Source organism: Folsomia candida, unplaced genomic scaffold (genome assembly GCF_002217175.1).
Source record: "Folsomia candida strain VU population unplaced genomic scaffold, ASM221717v1 Fcan01_Sc003, whole genome shotgun sequence".
NCBI lineage: Eukaryota > Metazoa > Arthropoda > Collembola > Entomobryomorpha > Isotomidae > Folsomia > Folsomia candida.
Window position 1 is genome coordinate 14,767,722 of NW_019091195.1, and position 16,590 is coordinate 14,784,311.

Genomic DNA, 16,590 nt, shown 5'->3' on the forward strand with positions numbered 1-16,590 from the left:
TGATTACTGTGATCAGGTATCGTTCATTATGGTGAAGGGAATCAATATGATTCAAGGATGTCACATGCAAAAATTTAGCAATAAAATTGGCATTATTATTGGGTGAAAAGGTTACGTCTAACGCATTTTAGGTTGTATTATTCTTATTGTAACATGTTCTATAAGATTGTTTGATATAATTCAGTTTTCTTTAAATGGTCGACATTACATTGGTCGAAATTTTTAATTGTCCCTGTGATAGTTTTAACAAGAAAATAAAAATAGAAATTGGAGTGTATGGCATAATGATCATGAAGCATCGTTGTAAAATATGTACAAAATTGTACTAATGACATGAGTCTGGAGCAGGCATCAATAATTCCCGAAAGTTTTCATGAATAAGTAACACAATCGTAGAAACAATACTAATCAGGTTCGTGGAGTCACATTCAATTCAGCAAAATAACGTAGAATTTAGGTCAAAATGGGCGTGTCGAATTAACTAGTTGGTCAGCGTGAGAGTAATAATTCTGCTGGATGTGATATCCAAGAAGATGCTTTACAGCAGTTGAATGAAAAAGTAGCGATAAAGGAATTTCACGATGGTTCGCCAACAACACCTTTTTTCATTTCATTGATATTGTTATCTGTCTAGACCTATTTTGGTGAAACAAGCAGCAGCAGTAACTGCATTGCATGCTCTAGGTTGGCAGAGTAATCCCTTTAATCTAGCATCCTGAGTGTTGCTGGATGCTGAATGATGATGGAGAAAGTAAAACATTGTAGATTTTTATCCAAATCCCACTGCCACCATTAAACGAAAAAAAGGAGATACAGCCAGGAGTCGACCTAAATCTGGAATCTGCATAAAATGTGACGACGAGGTATAATTTTTCTCGTGCATACATACATATGTTCGTCTACGTGCTTTTATTACCACTCGCGTACCTGACTTTCACCCACGTGGGCAATTCATTTTCCCAAAGCACTTCTTCCTTAAAAGGGAAACATGGAAAAGAATTAGCCATTCAACTCCAAGTTTAGTATGTACATTTGCATATAAAACCTGCAATAAACTCCAATACCATAGCCAATCCGTGATAACATGACATATTATCCGATGCTTGAATGACACTTGAGTGAATGTAGGTGACATGAGAGATCTATAGCTTTGGGTGATGTATATTAAAACCTGGTCATTGCACTATGAAGAACCAATAATCGGGCAGCCAGCTTAACACCAATCATTCTAATTTGGAAAATGAGGGGAAAAATTGGTAAACGAGAAATGACGGGGGATTTCATTCGCCGAAACACCCCATCATCAATAAAATTAGAGATGTATGTGCACATATACGCGTTCTTTCTCTCTATGAACATGATGTAATGCATATGAAGAGAAATATTCTGTTTTTCCACTGCAAATAGCCGAATAATTTGTTCTGATGTCTGCCTGGCCTGTCTGTCGGTCGTCTTGTTTGATATTTGCATGCAGTACTAAGTGAAAGCGGACTACGGAGACTTTTAGCAGCCTCCTGCCTGCCTGTTGGTGGTGGTGGTGGTGTTAATGATGATAATCGTAAAAGGTCTCCATGCATGTACTGCTTTCTCCTACTGCTGCTCATCAGATAATATGTATTCCCAGAGCTCAGCACTAAATTCACGACTTTCCCTTCCTTGTGGGACTCATTCATTCGTTCATCAGCCAACCAACCTACGACATGAATCAAGATTTGGTATGTCAGTAGAAAGAGATTTTAATTGTAGACTCGTTTCCCTACTTTTATCTCTGTGCAATGTAAATTACTGTTGCACACATAAATTTGGATTAGCAAAGGGAACACAGCGTCCGCCGAGAATAAATCATGGTTTGAAAAATTAAGGCAACGGAAGGAAACCAATAATTGATCCTGTTCTAGATTTATTCACCCATGATTTTGCCGATTGCTGTGGAAAAATGAGATAAAGATCCCTGCTCACTGATCGAGCTAAGAACAAAAGAATGGAAAAAGAGGCGACTGCTGAGGCTGGTGTTAGTGGTGGTGGTGGTGGTGGTGTTGTCAGTACGAGTGGGAGTCCGAGAACTAAAAATGCTCCTGGAATTCTACGTGTGGACGCCCCAAAAAGCAGTAGAATTGTTGTTCAGGTATGGCAATTGTTAGCTTTTACGACATTTAATTTATTGGGATAGCAATTTGAGATGATTCCACATGAATAATATTCAAATTACTCTGTCATCTCTGCTATTACTTCCATGAATTCATATAAACATTAAAATGACGCGAGTCAGATCGTATGCATGCATATGCACACACGCTGTTTTGGCTTAAATACGGTACATGATTGTCCTTATTCTCTACTAATAGAAGCTAAAATTTAACAAGTTGTCCGAAATAAACGTATAAACTGTCATAATAAATAACGATGCATGCTGCACGTGTTCAGCTCGATCAGTCGATACATATATATTTACATAAACATTCAATTCACGCCGATCAATCAATAAATTTATTCGTACACGCAAAAGCGACAATCTATATCGACCATCACACAACAATCATATTACAACTCATCAGTCGATTTGGGCAATATTATGCATTCCCAGATTGGCTATACACACATACCAAAGGGAGGGCGGCCTGGTGGATACGAATTTGACCTTGAATAACCCCGGAACGGTTTGTCGTAGCGGGTCAAAATTTTGAACAGACGAGCATATTATCCTCAGATAGTTGTGTGCAAAATTTCAGCCTTCTACTTTGAAAAAGGCCTGCCCCACAGCCCCCAGAAGCTGAGACAGTCATTTCAAATAGTTCCAGAAAAAATCTCGCCCGTGTTTGCAAAAAAATTTATTTGAATATTCTGTTGAGGAATAGAAGTGAGCTATTGGTGACAATTGACGAAGAACTATTTTCCCTACAAGTTACTAATTGGGTTCGAAGAGCTTACTACACGACAAATGCCGAAAAAAAATTCAAGAAATTTGGTGCTTTTCAGTGAGGAGAACTTTTTTAAACAGTTGATGGTCGTGGGTGCAATGTCCTGTCGTGGTGTCCTCCCACTTATCAAAGTCCCCCAAAAAGTGAAGGAATCTTCGAAGTATTATGTGGACCTTGTACTGAAACCACTTTTAGAATACAATTTTCCTAATTTGCACGGTAAAATAATAATTAAGGTGATTTTTCATCATGACGGAGCGTCCTCCCAGACGGCAAAGTTGACCCAAGATTATGCAAATGACCTTGAACCTAGATTGGGGATAAAAATCATTTGGAATAGTGAAATACCTATACAATCCCCTGATATAAGTCAAATCGACTTGTTTGAGTTCGGATAGATGAAAAGAAAATCTTTCTGTGGGGACCGAATTTTTTAGACGGAGTTTGGAAAAAGTTGAAACGAGTGTCTCAACTTCTGGGGGCTGTGGGGGAGGCATTTTTGAAAGTAGAGAGTTGAATTTTTGCACACAACTATCTGAGGATAACATGCTCTTCTGTTCAAAATTTTGACCCGCTACGACAAACCGTTCCGGGGTTATTCAAGGCCAAATTCGTATCCACCAGGCTGCCCTCCCTTTAGTACGTATTTATATGTACACCGTTATTGATGTATTGAGTGAAAGTAATCTCATACCCGTTGATAAAATGAGCAATAAATCCAAACATGTAAAAATCTGGCCAAGTTCATGCTCGTGGTGTGTAAGTGGATGCTGACTGACTCGGCGAGCAGGAAGCGGATTTGGGTGAAAGTGGTGAGTGAATGGATTGGATGGGCGTGTGTCTAGTTATCTTTTCCAGGATGTTGTTATTGCTCACCTCTCCCTATCCAGCCATATATATGCACAATACGTACATATATTCGTAGACGTAGGTATACATCCATACTTAAGTAGTCGTATGTCTCTTGTCCTTAGGTATAAACATAGCAGTGTTGCTCATACCGTGTCCTCCCACTATTCCCCACCCACTGACACAAGTCGATGGCAATTGTCTACCCTAAAAACGTTCAGCCCTGAAATGTATCTTATGAACACTGGTTTTAATAGCGTCACGGGATTTACAATGGAGGTGGGATGACAAACAAACAAAGAAAGAAAAGGCTATATCGCGATATGTCATAAACATTATCATCTTTTCTCCAAGTATACATTTCGTTTGGGAATCTAAAACGAAACCCATCTCGAAGCTTTATCTCAAGTCAGGAAATCACAGGTAGATAATCATTTGTTTATTTGTGATGTGAGAGAAGTAAACTGTGCATCATTTTGCATGGGTTGAAAGTAAGAAAGGCGAGCCAAAGGAGCCAGCCTAAACCTTTCCTACTTTCTCCATCCATGTGTACGGCGTGTAAATCAAGCACAGGATTGACTTGGCGTGGCGTGGCGTGGAAATCAGTCAGACGGGTTCAGACAGGGGTTGAGTTGGTGAAAGTGGGACAAATCTAGTGCACATTATAAGCTTTATCATAAGTTTATGATACATATGTACGAGGCACGTACAGGTTACGTTGATGGTGGGCGAGGTCCAAGAAATAACTCACTGGCTGCTCCTGCTTTTCATCTTCCTACCAACGATCCGAGGCGTCTGCCCTCAACGATGATCTGCCTGGCCAAGATTCACGACCATTATTATACTTTGCTCGCCAGCTATATGTACGTAGCTCGATCAGACTTGCTTGGTCGGATTACAACAATTTTCTAAAGTTATGGGATTCTCAGATAGCACGCAGTCTCCTAAGGTCATCGTTCTTTTTATTATGTAGCCGCTTTATGAAAGCACATCATTTCTGCGATTTCAAAAAGTCAGATAATCCCTGAAATTTCTATCATGGGGAATAAATTATGTTTTTTGTGCTTTAATTCATTCATCGATAGATGAAGACTAAAACCCAGGCGTACACCTATGACTTATGTAGCACGTAAGAATAACACGACCCTATTAACACTAGGATGAGCCCATTACACGTACACCTAATGATGGCGTAGGAGTGCGTATCCGGTCTCCCCGTAAATGCATGCGACTGAGGATTTTATTCAGGTGCAGCAAGTAGCTTGAACGGCGGAGCGACTTGGGGATGCGATTTATGAAATGAAGTGAGTCGAGTCCATTTACATTAGTGGATAAAATCCAATCCAATACAAAGAAAGCAAAGTTGGTTTCTGCTACTTTCACTGGTTTGGCAGTAATTCCGCAGTCTCCTCAACCACCGCTACCTCTCATCCAAGTCTGGTCTGGATGGCTCGTGATGCTCACAAAATGCTCAGAACTCACTTGGACTTCAACGCTTCAAATAAACTTCATTTGTTAGCTGTCTGTACCTCCCTCCCTTTTTTCATGGAAAACATATTTACAATATAAGCCCAACCTAAGGTTCGGCGACCGTTTGGAAAAGCCCAATACTAATATTTTTACCCACCCAAATACCGCAAGCAATTAAATTTCTCACAAACATGTTGGGGAGGACAAGTCGAGAAACACAGACTTTCGACCTAAATCTGTCGGGAATCTGCATACAATGCAATAAAAGTCGCTTTGAATTTTAAAACCAAGTTTAAAGTCCAAGAAGGACGTTGTTATTGTTATTGTGAAGTTGTTTCATATTAATTTTTAAGTAATATACAATCAACGTGGAACTACCTACTGTCTCGCAAAATATATCGCAGTGAAAGAGTCATTCACCTGTCACTCTTCATAAGAGAGGGGCTAATTTATGGCCTAAATCCTTCCATTTCGTTCGATTAAAGGATAATGTGATGTGAAGAGTGGAAAATATTCGTGGACAATTTAGCGACGATATTTTTGTGATTATCTTTGTTGCAGTCGCCCGGAGAGCCAAGTTCGCCTCAACCCTCGGTGGACAGATTGTCAGTCTCATTTGCCCCAGAGTATGAGAGAGAACGCTCCTCCTGGTCTGACACGGACTACGGCGACCCCCACCATCTGCCTCCCAGCAGCCCTGGCGACCTCCCCTCCGACGTGTCCGTGAAAGTGAATGTGTTAAACATGAACGAGGGTGGTGCCATGGTCGGCGGTGGGGGTGGCAGCCCGTCCCCCGTTATGCCTCCCGGGCAAGGTCAATCCTCTCCATTAAATCCTGGAAACCGACTTTCCGTTGTGGCTGTAGTGTCTGGTTTGATATTATGATCTCATTTTCCTATGTTGTACTTTCGACCGTGAATGATGAGGATATGCAACAATTGTTTGCATAAAGCTTTTGCATGCCGTCTGTTTTATCGTTATATACAAACACCTATTAAGTTCAGTGTAGACAATTTTTAGGCACAAAAAAAATCGTGATTACATAATTTGATTGTCGTTATTTGATTATTTTCTCACTTCTTTCTTCCTGCTTTACCTAAAATATGATTGGACCCTTTAATGAGATGTGGTTGTAAAAATCATCTTGATGGGTAATAGATGAGGATGATGATTACTCGGCTTCAATGACAGCCATTCTCCAGCGGCGAACGTCCATGCGGAAAGTGAAGGGTGGCAAGAGGAGAACTTCTTCCCCCTTCGACAGCGACCGTCGGCGTTCATCCGTCTTCACTACCAGTTCCGGAGAGTGGGTTGACCTTATTTTTCTATTTAATGAGATAAATTTTAGCCCACAAAAAACTTTACGCATGTAAAGGCATTTCTTTAAATTGTAAATTAGTACGGCGATCAGCATGGATGGCGAGGCTGCAACACAAGAGCAAATATTTGAGAATATTCGCCTGCATAAGGAGCTACTAGACCATGTTAAGCAGCAGCCGTGGGAAATGCGGAGAAAGTTTAAATTGGTAGGTGGACTCTGACCTGATAGTCTTAGGAATAAGTCTGCATAGAGAATGGGATGACAAATTCATGCCATTAAATTTCAGACCCAGCAAGCGAAGGAGTATGTTAAGAGGCACGAGGGTGGGTATCACTGCATAATACGGATCGTCTATTAAAATATCGTCATGCAAGGACGAAAACCTCGACTCCTCAGGAGGGGAGCTTGCGAGGTTGATAATAACAGATCTTGATGCCCTTTGGATATGTGGTAGGGACCCATGAGTGTACTAAAACCCTGAAGTGGTTTGACTCCATGGCCACATTTACGCCCGGCACACCCACTCAAAAATGCTCAAAAAACGCTTTCACTCCAGTTTTCACTCACTCAAATCCACGCCAAAAATCCAATTTTACTCGGATTTTGAAATTTCTTTCACCAATATACTCCCCGATAGTTGCTTTCTTCAATCCAATATCAAACTCAATTTTGCTGATTATTATTTCGCAGGCATAATTTGCCTTGTTGATTGCTACAACAATGCTCATTCAGAAATTTAAATTTTAAAAATACTAAAAATTTCGAAAAAATTGAGTTTGATATTGGATTGAAGAAAGCAACTATCTGGGAGTATAATGGTGAAAGAAATTTCAAAATCCGAGTAAAATTGGATTTTTGGCGTGGATTTGAGTGAGTGAAAACTGGGGTGAAAGCGTTTTTTGGACATTTTTGAGTGGGTGTGCCGGGCGTAAATGTGGCCATGGAGTCAAACCAATTCAGGGTTTTAGTACACTCATGGGTCCCTACCACATATCCAAAGGGCATCAAGATCTGTTATTATCAACCTCGCAAGCTCCCCTCCTCAGAGTTTATCATTGAGGGAGCGAAGTTTTCGTACTTCAGCATTACGTACTAATTATTTATTGGATATGCCTAATCATGCAGTAACAATATAGGTGAGTTGCAGGAGAGGCTCGCTCAATCTAAAAGCACAAAGGACATCATGGCAAGATTCAAGCTGATGTTGATGAGAGTAAGAAAAGAAAATTTGGGCTTGCCGATAATTCTAACATACTTGCATGCTGAGCTTTTTAAGTGAAAATACTTATGATGCTATGTACTCCATGTTCCAGTATTGGCAACACCTGAAACGACAGCTATTAAACATGGCTGCAAATATGATTCCTTGGGAGTTGAGAATCAAGCAAATTGAATCTCATTTTGGATCTGTGGTAGGTGAAAGCTATGGTTGAGATGAAATCTCATATTATGTCTCATATCCTTGTATATCTACTATAACATTCAAAGTATTTTTAGGTGGCTTCATATTTTACATTCCTCCGTTGGATATTTTGGATTAATTTAGTGGTTGGTGAAAAACACGTATCATTCGTTATTAGTCTTTGATATGTAAATGTAAAAAAAAATCAAACAGTGTGAGAGAAAAGACGATTTAATATGGGAATCGCCATGAGTTTTAGATCAATCACATCTGCTCAAAAATAGTTATTCCAATTCCAACACAAAAAGGACAAATTAATTGTTGAGTATGAATTTGGTACACATTCTCTGCAATACCGTTAAGTAGGCGTAAGTAAGGACTTTCAGAAACCTGCCAAAATGGGACAGTCTCTCTTTCGCTTTCTCCACTTTTCACTATATTTTGAACACATGCAACTAATTAATTATACTTTATTGTATATGACATCAAGATCTCTGCAATACTCATTTGCTTCGTCGTTGTACCAGAGGTAAGTAGTACAGTCATACTAACACTACCTGTACAACCCTATGAACAGGCTAATTTTTCCGTTACAAGGTATTGGCTGCTGACCCCAAAAATGCTGGTCAACGGAAAATGTTGCTCCCGTCAGAAGAGAAAACTGCAACTTATCTCTCAACCATTTGGGAATTTGAAGGTACTTTTACATTGCTTTGCTGACCTATTCCTGTGAAAATAAATACGTGTATCAAATCCCTGACGTCTTAGGAAGCTTAAAGCATTCTCCATTCTTTTACGGATTCTACACTGACCAGAAAAAAACGAAGGAAGGATATCCTCTCCCACTCTCATATTTTATGACGGGCATGGGTGTCTACATTTACAGCTTTATTGCCATCTTACGCAAGTTCGTACATCGAATATTTAATGCAACGCTTTCAATTTATGTACCAATTGTTTCGTGACAATCTAGAATGGCCAAAAATTCTCGTCAGTCTAAGCTATCCGAAAAGGAGGATGAATGCGCGTTTAGCTGGAAACTTTTCTGTTCTTGGGGTAACCTTCCAAATTCTAGATTAAAATTTGTCGACAAAAATAATTCTACGCAGAATTAGAATGACTGGAAAATGTAGAAATGTAAATAAGTATTTACGATTACTGTAGATTACATGATTGGAAATCCTGAAACTGCTTTCAACCGATTTGCCTCAATAACTATGGGTGAGGTCATAATCCGCTATTTAAGCTAGAAATGGTAATACAACATAGTCATCAGTACTAAGCAAATGTTATAGGATTTAAGGAAGCACTCTTGGAAGAAAAGGAAAGGACAAAGGATGAGAGAAAGTAAAATCTGGTTAAATTTAGTTCTGAAACACTTGCATCATTACTTAATGATTGTTTAACTCTCCGTCGTAGTTGGAAAATAATTAGTCTTCGTGTTCTGGCCAACTTTCTCATTCTTTTGCTACTCATGTCGTCGGCTGGAGCCGTCGTGTTGGTAGTTCGCAGATCTGGAGATGTCAAACCGACAGACTCGGTAATACAACATCGCTAATACTAACAAGTACTTCAACTTACGGTTACGATTAATTAATGCTCGTTTCTTCAAATTGAAAGTGGTGGCGACAAAATGAAATCACGTTGGCCCTCTCACTAATTACCACTATTTTTCCAAACATCTTTGAATTAATTGGCTTATTGGAGAACTATCATCCCAGAAAACAGTTGAGATGGCAGTTAGCAAGGTACAACATGAATTCTCAATAATAGAAGATACATCATAATTGCACATAGACTAATTTATAAATTGCTTACTCGTAGAATTATGGTCCTCAACTTCCTCAACTTGTACGGGTTTCACTCAAACTTCTCAATTTGACCCAAATTTAGATAAATTGAAATGAATTAATACTATGCACTTGGAACAGAAAACAATTGTGATGAACGTTTGTACTTATTTTCGTATTTATTTAGGTATACTCTCATCTTCGCCTTGTTTGGGAAAGTTGCCAAAATGGTATTAAAGTCAAACATCGTAGCTTGAACGCTTTATGTATGAGCGTATTTTATTTAAGTATTTGTGTGTATCCGTGCAGTCTCAAGACCTCGAAGCATTACGTCCAAACTATACGACAACTTTGATGCCACCAACAACCGAGCCCCCGTTTTGCTCCGATGTCAGCGTCAACTGCACGATTCTTGAAAACTACGCGTCCTATGAGGACTTCAAGCAGAACAATGCCGTTCTCGTTTTTATTGCAAATCTCACGACGCTCTTGCCGATAAATGAAATTTCCTCGTCCCTTGCACCCAACACTTCACACACTATGAGTTCCAATGGAAAATTCAACATGACGGGTACTTGACAGTAGAATAATCTTAATGCAAGTGCTTTGACAGAAACTGAAAACTATTGCATAATTTTATATGAACAGAGTGGTGGAAATTAATTCATACGCTACTGCCAACGACGGACATTTCTCAAATATTTAATGCTGGTAATGTTACGGAGTACACGAGTGAAACCTGGTCGGAATATGCGGACGGTTAGTTATGGCCAAGCCAACCTTGTTCCTATTTTAAAATTTAATTTATGTCAACCCGTCTTTTAGATCGTTTAGGAAGTTTACGTATTCTCGCATTCATTTTTTTGCAGATGAAAATTATACATTTTGGACAAATCAGTCCACTGTAGACTTGAATGAAACAAGTCTGTGGACACCCGAAAACAAAACTGCATTAATTACGGGTAAATAAACTAAAGTTCTCGTAGGGAAATTACAAGGGAATTTGTAAATTGTATGAACTAATCCACATTGCTGTCTATATTATTTCAGCTCTTCCAATAATGGGTATGAACATGTATAAACTATTCAATAAGTTTGGTATATGTTTTATGCAACAAGCAGGACTTTTATTTGTTTTCAAATTGTTATTATAATAATTCATTTAAAAGTCAGCTTATACAACGCTACGCTTTCTGCATGGAACAACCTTCTGTTCGTTACCAAATAGTTCAAAAAATATGACCGTTAATAACCTAAGACTATCAAAAATTAACATGAGGATACAAAAATTTCGACTAATATTCAACGTTAGATAGCATTCTAATCCAATCCAACCTACTTTCCACAATCTTTTGGCGTGGTGCTCAATCAAATTAAAGAAAATGGTGTTTGATAATAATTTAATCATTTCTATTTGTAGTGAAACTTTTGAGTGCATATCTAGGTGAGTACATACATTATTTAATTTATTGTTTATAACCTAACAATAAAACTAAATTCTTCCCTGTATTTCAATCAGCCACAATTGTTCCTACGCTTACAAGGACAACCCCATTTCTGGGAGATCTTTCAAGCAATGTGACTTATCTGCCCATACTTTCATCCACTTATGCGAATGCCTCAAGTTCAAGTGAATACTACGAGAGTACAGAAATCATCGGGGTTTCCTCGGCAGGTCCAGATACGAGCACATTCCGACCCCCAAAGAAAATTAAACCCAGGAAACCTGGCTCGCTTAAGAAGAACAAAACTAATGGGACACGTAAGCCAAAATTCAAAAGAACGACGCACAGCAAAAGCAACTTCCCCAATGGAAAACCAACTGATCCACCCGATGAAGATTACACACAGCCAGACTGGTCAAAATATCCAGTAGTGAGTGAGGAGGATGAGGACGATAGCTTTGTTCTCAAATTGGGACGCAATGGAAATGGCTTTTATGGGAAGTCGTCCACTCGAGGCGACATTCCAGTGGAGCCCAAGGAAGACCCGAGCACGACTACGACCACGGAAATGCCCTCCACGACAACCTTCCTCCCAGAACCTACCACCCCTGAAAGTCTCGACAAGTTCTTGACAAACGTAATGGCTGTTGTAACAATGGTAAACAAATATGAAATAATTACTATGCAAATTTTTCAGTAGATTCCCTCCAATAGTACGTTATTGATTTCTTGATTTTATAATCTGTACAACAGATATTCAACCATAATTCTACAAAAACGGATGAAATTGACTACTCAAAAGTTCGTGATTTTTCCAAATGGGTCACGACTTTGGAAAGCGTTGTAGAAACGAGGAAGGTGACGTCTCCCTATTGGAACTCTACTTTTGGGACTACGGTTAAAGTGAATATGGACGATAAGGAGACCAAGAAATGTTATGTCACCATTTGTGAAGACGGAAAAACAAGTCCTTCAGATTTAAATGAGTTTTTAAACTGCACTGATACGTTTTGCTCTTTGGAAGTAATGCTAGGACCACGGACTGACAACTGTTGGGTTCCGCAAAGCCGTTCTTGCATAAGTAATGTTACGTACATTACAACACAAAATAGTACAACATGTACAAATTAATGACTCTAATTTCCATTTTTGTGTTCTGAAATTCAAGCAACGACTGAACCTCCACCCACTTTGCCACCAGATACTAGTATAAAATTAAGAAAGCTTTGTTGGGAAACCATGTTTGGCCAGGAGCTCGTTAAACTAACTGTGATGGACTTGGTAATAGCTGCAAATAATGCAATTAGAAATTACTTGTAGGTACCTACATAATTACTGCAAGCAAGTAATTTATTATTTTTCAATAGATCTTCACCGTTGGATTTATTCTTGTGCTTGATTTTATTCGTGCAATTCTTGTTCGTATTTTAAATCCCTGCTGGTGCTGGGACCTTGAAAAGAAATTTCCTCAATATGGTATGACAGTTTTCGCTTCGAATTCGCCAATTTTTATCCTTGCGTCTGACCGCAGTAACCATCGTTAGTCACGTTATGATTTGTTTTTGTTCAGGTGACTTTAAGATAGCAGAAAACATTCTGCATCTGGTGAACGTAAGTAAATGATAAATTGATAAGTACCAAGCATATCACAATCACAATTCATAACATTAGAATAACAAAAACGACATAAAGAACTTTATCGACACTGTTGAACTTTATCGACGACCTTTGTAGGTCAGGAGTTGATATATCCCCCAAGTAACGGTCAACTAATTTGTATTTCAGAACCAGGGCATGGTGTGGATGGGTATGTTCTTCTCTCCCGGTCTGCCCACGCTGAATTTGATCAAATTGGTGGTGCTCATGTACATCCGTTCTTGGGCTGTGATGACCTGCAACGTTCCTCACGAAACTGTGTTCCGAGCATCGCGTTCCAACAATTTCTACTTTGCTCTCCTTCTCTTCATGCTCTTCCTCTGCACACTTCCAGTCGCGTTTGCCGTGGTGTGGCTTCAACCTTCATGGTATGAACACATGCATTCGCACAATGAAAAAATAACTAGAATATTTTCAAATGTTAATGCAATTTATTAGTCATTTAATTCACAAATCGTTATAAGCAATTAGTCACATAAAATTATTTGAAAATGGAAAAGGAATGAGTCAAATCAGAATTATTCCAATCCAATCCATATTAATTTTGTCCGGAATTGCAATCGTAATAATTTTGCCACTAAAAAATCCTACTAACTTGATCAGAGTTCCAATTGTCGAGTTTTCCAACCAGATTTGTTTTAAATTGTCTTCAAATCGCAGCATATTTATATGCTGGACCCCACGCTGCTACAGTATACAAATCTCAGTTTGTGTTTTTTGTCTATTCCTGTGTGCGTATAGTGATAATAAAATATTGTAGGTAACCTACTGTAGGTAACCTGGTTTGGGATAAATGCGATGATAATGCTTTTAATTATTACTCAGGCACTGCGGACCCTTCTCCAACTATGAGCGAATATATCACATTTTGACACAAGCCATTCTCAATGCTCTACCAGAGAGCTTGCACTGGGTAAGTATTCATTGCTTCGATGAAGATATGTACATGCATATAAGTGCACAACACTGACAATGCTCGTTCTAAAAAATTTCAGATTCTTAACTATATTGCTTCGCCTGGTATCGTAATTCCATTATTGGTCCTGCTAATCCTCATCATTTACTACTTGCTTTCACTCACTGGAGCCTTGCGGGAAGCAAATGTCGATTTGAAATTTCAACTTCGAAGGGAGAGAACCGAAGAACGGAGGAAAATGTTTAAAATGGCTGGGAAAAAGGACGACACGCCGATGGGGAAATGGCAGTCGTTGATTCCTATGATGAACCCCAAGTCTTCAGGGGAAGGAGGAAAGGAGAAAAGGACTTCAATCTTAACATCAGGGAAAATGACGGGATTTGCAGGGGCTGCAAAACGCGCAGCTTTGAAAACGAGACAATTGCAGGCCGCAGCAGCAGCATCAGCAGCCGCATCGGCGGAAGATGACGGCAACGCCACAGATATTGACCAAGCATCACTGCCAGAAGATGTGGGGGCAGGACATCGAAAAACGTCCCGACCTTCAGGAACTTCGACTTCAGGAGTTCCTAGAAAACCTTCTTGCACTGATTCGGTTGCGTCGACAAGGTCAGAAATTCCAGTCATAAAAATAAGTGAAGAAGAAGAGTCAAAGGCAGGTCCCAGCGGAGCAGTTGGTGAGTCGGCAAAACCAATTGTTGTTCCATCAAAGAAACAGCGTGTACTGAAAGCTTTGATCAAAGCAGGAAAGGTAAACTAGACACAATTTATTCAATGGGTAATCTTTCTTCTAATTAATTGTGGTTTCAGGAACAAGAGCAAACGCCAGAGGCTGATGAAAAATCAGAGGACCCTTAAATGAATTAACCACTATATACATATATATTAAACTATTTACGGTTTTCTACTACTTTCACTCGCCCTGACATGTTCACCCTATCTCAATTATATTAAAAATCGATTTACCTAACTTAGTTTGCTTTGGCTAAAATTCAATGTTTACGTTATGAAATGTCAATTTAATAAAGTTGACAATGTTAAAAACATTTCACAAACCTTTTAGCTTAATCGGCTTATTTCCACACACATCATAAACTGAATTCATATATCCATATGCTTGATGCATACGACTTTATACGTAGCACTTACATAAGTAACATAAAAACTTATTTTGCCAAATCCGTAATTCTGTCAATGTTTTTTTCATTCTGAACTAATCATGGCATTATCAATGAATTTAATGGGATTAGAGCTGAGAGTCACCGCAAGCGTGCGTTACATAGTGTACTTTAATTGTTTTCCTTTATTTTAGTTTACTTAATACTAACTGCAGTTGACTATTTCAGGAAGAGCAAGGTCTCATTGGCGTGACCACATTTCCCAATGGGTCGAGAGTTATTAGTTCGGGCATCAGCTTTCAAACACTTCAAGATTTGCAATTCATGATGAATTTTTCGTAAGTCAATTTAATGAAAATCCTTTCAATCAAATCGTCATCTTCGTGATAATAGCTTCAATCCCATGCACAGAATAAAATCAGTTGTGGTGGATGATTTTTTCCCAGAAGAGGAAATTGCAACAGCGTTACAAAATTCAACAATGGCGTATCAACTCGCTACTGGTAAAGATTTAACAATTGTACATGTCACAAGTTCGACGTGATTCGTAATGGGTCAACTAACTCGTTTGAATTTTCGACAAATCAAAGGAACTGCAGATATTGCGATTGGTTAGTAGAACCAAGTTTACTTATGAACAAATTAATTTGTTTATAGTAATTCTTCATTTATTATAAGGACTGTTGTACAATGTTCTATATCGACTCCAATACGGCGTTCCTATGATCGCATTTGGGTCAGATCCGTAAGAATATCCAAATATTTTGTGCCAATCTGGTATAAAAACGCATCTTACAAATATGAACATGCAATGTGTACATTTAGATTTTATGCTCATTTCCAACAACCCACAAATCTCATAGAACAGCACAACGTTTTTCAAAAACCATTTAAATCGGATCTAGCAATCGCCACAATTATGATTTTATCTGCGGTTGGAATTTTGGCAGAGTTGTCCAAGCTCACTCGCAGTTGGAATATTTCTTTGTTTAGTGTGCTTCTTCGAATCCTCAGTGGTGTCGGATGGGCTTTGGCTACAATTTCACAACAAGGTTGAATTGTGGTTGATAAATTTCATTACAAGTGCTTGTACATGATTCTCATATTTTTTCTCTGTTTGTCAGGTTACAACAATAGACTCAATTCTTCTGAAAGTCCTCCAAGAACGCTCATTAACATTGTAATATGTTGTGGAATGATGCTGTCTGTTTGGCTCTACTCATTTTATTCAGCAGCAATTTTATCATATTTCACAACAAATATTGACATAATCGTAAGGTTTCCTCAGTTGGCAGAGTCAGGATTTACCGTTTACGCCATTTCCAGTGTTAATTCATCACTTCCCACTCACTCTGATGATGTAAATAAGTAAATTATTGCCTTTATCGTCAATATGCATATTTGTAGTATGACAGATTTAAGGTAAAATTTGCGTGTACTTTTAAGGGGTTCAAATTTAAACACTCGAATGTTGGCTACAACGAGTCGTTGGAGTTAGTATTCAAAGGAAACCATGCTCATTTGGACACCACCGACCTCTTTTTCATAGCAGTCACACAGCATAAGAAATCAATGGAGGAAATATGTGAAGTGTCCAAAGTTCAGATCGATGGAGGAATAATTAAGTCGGGTTTTTATTGCAGTTTTGATTTTAAGCATAGACAAGTCTTTGGAATTGGGTGAGAAATGCCTGGTTATTTTTAAG

The 16,590-nt window shown here is 38.8% G+C and overlaps 1 protein-coding gene across 1 annotated transcript; it reads left to right on the forward strand.

Annotated features, from left to right (window-relative positions):
• The first annotated feature begins 1,705 nt into the window (after positions 1-1,705).
• LOC110847042 lies at positions 1,706-14,813 on the forward strand. Its single transcript, XM_035849764.1, has 32 exons — positions 1,706-2,125; positions 5,799-6,108; positions 6,396-6,543; positions 6,637-6,763; positions 6,845-6,881; positions 7,695-7,771; positions 7,872-7,970; positions 8,056-8,106; positions 8,451-8,489; positions 8,558-8,657; positions 8,729-8,867; positions 8,934-9,016; positions 9,125-9,181; positions 9,256-9,307; positions 9,380-9,500; positions 9,581-9,708; positions 9,785-9,811; positions 9,938-9,980; positions 10,060-10,321; positions 10,399-10,509; positions 10,620-10,712; positions 10,801-10,815; positions 11,171-11,194; positions 11,270-11,853; positions 11,949-12,276; positions 12,364-12,476; positions 12,563-12,671; positions 12,766-12,806; positions 12,981-13,219; positions 13,677-13,764; positions 13,847-14,518; positions 14,578-14,813. Exons 1-32 carry the CDS (start codon positions 1,982-1,984, stop codon positions 14,623-14,625), a joined length of 4,509 nt encoding a protein of 1,502 aa, XP_035705657.1. The 5' UTR covers positions 1,706-1,981; the 3' UTR covers positions 14,626-14,813.
• Positions 14,814-16,590: the final 1,777 nt, after the last annotated feature.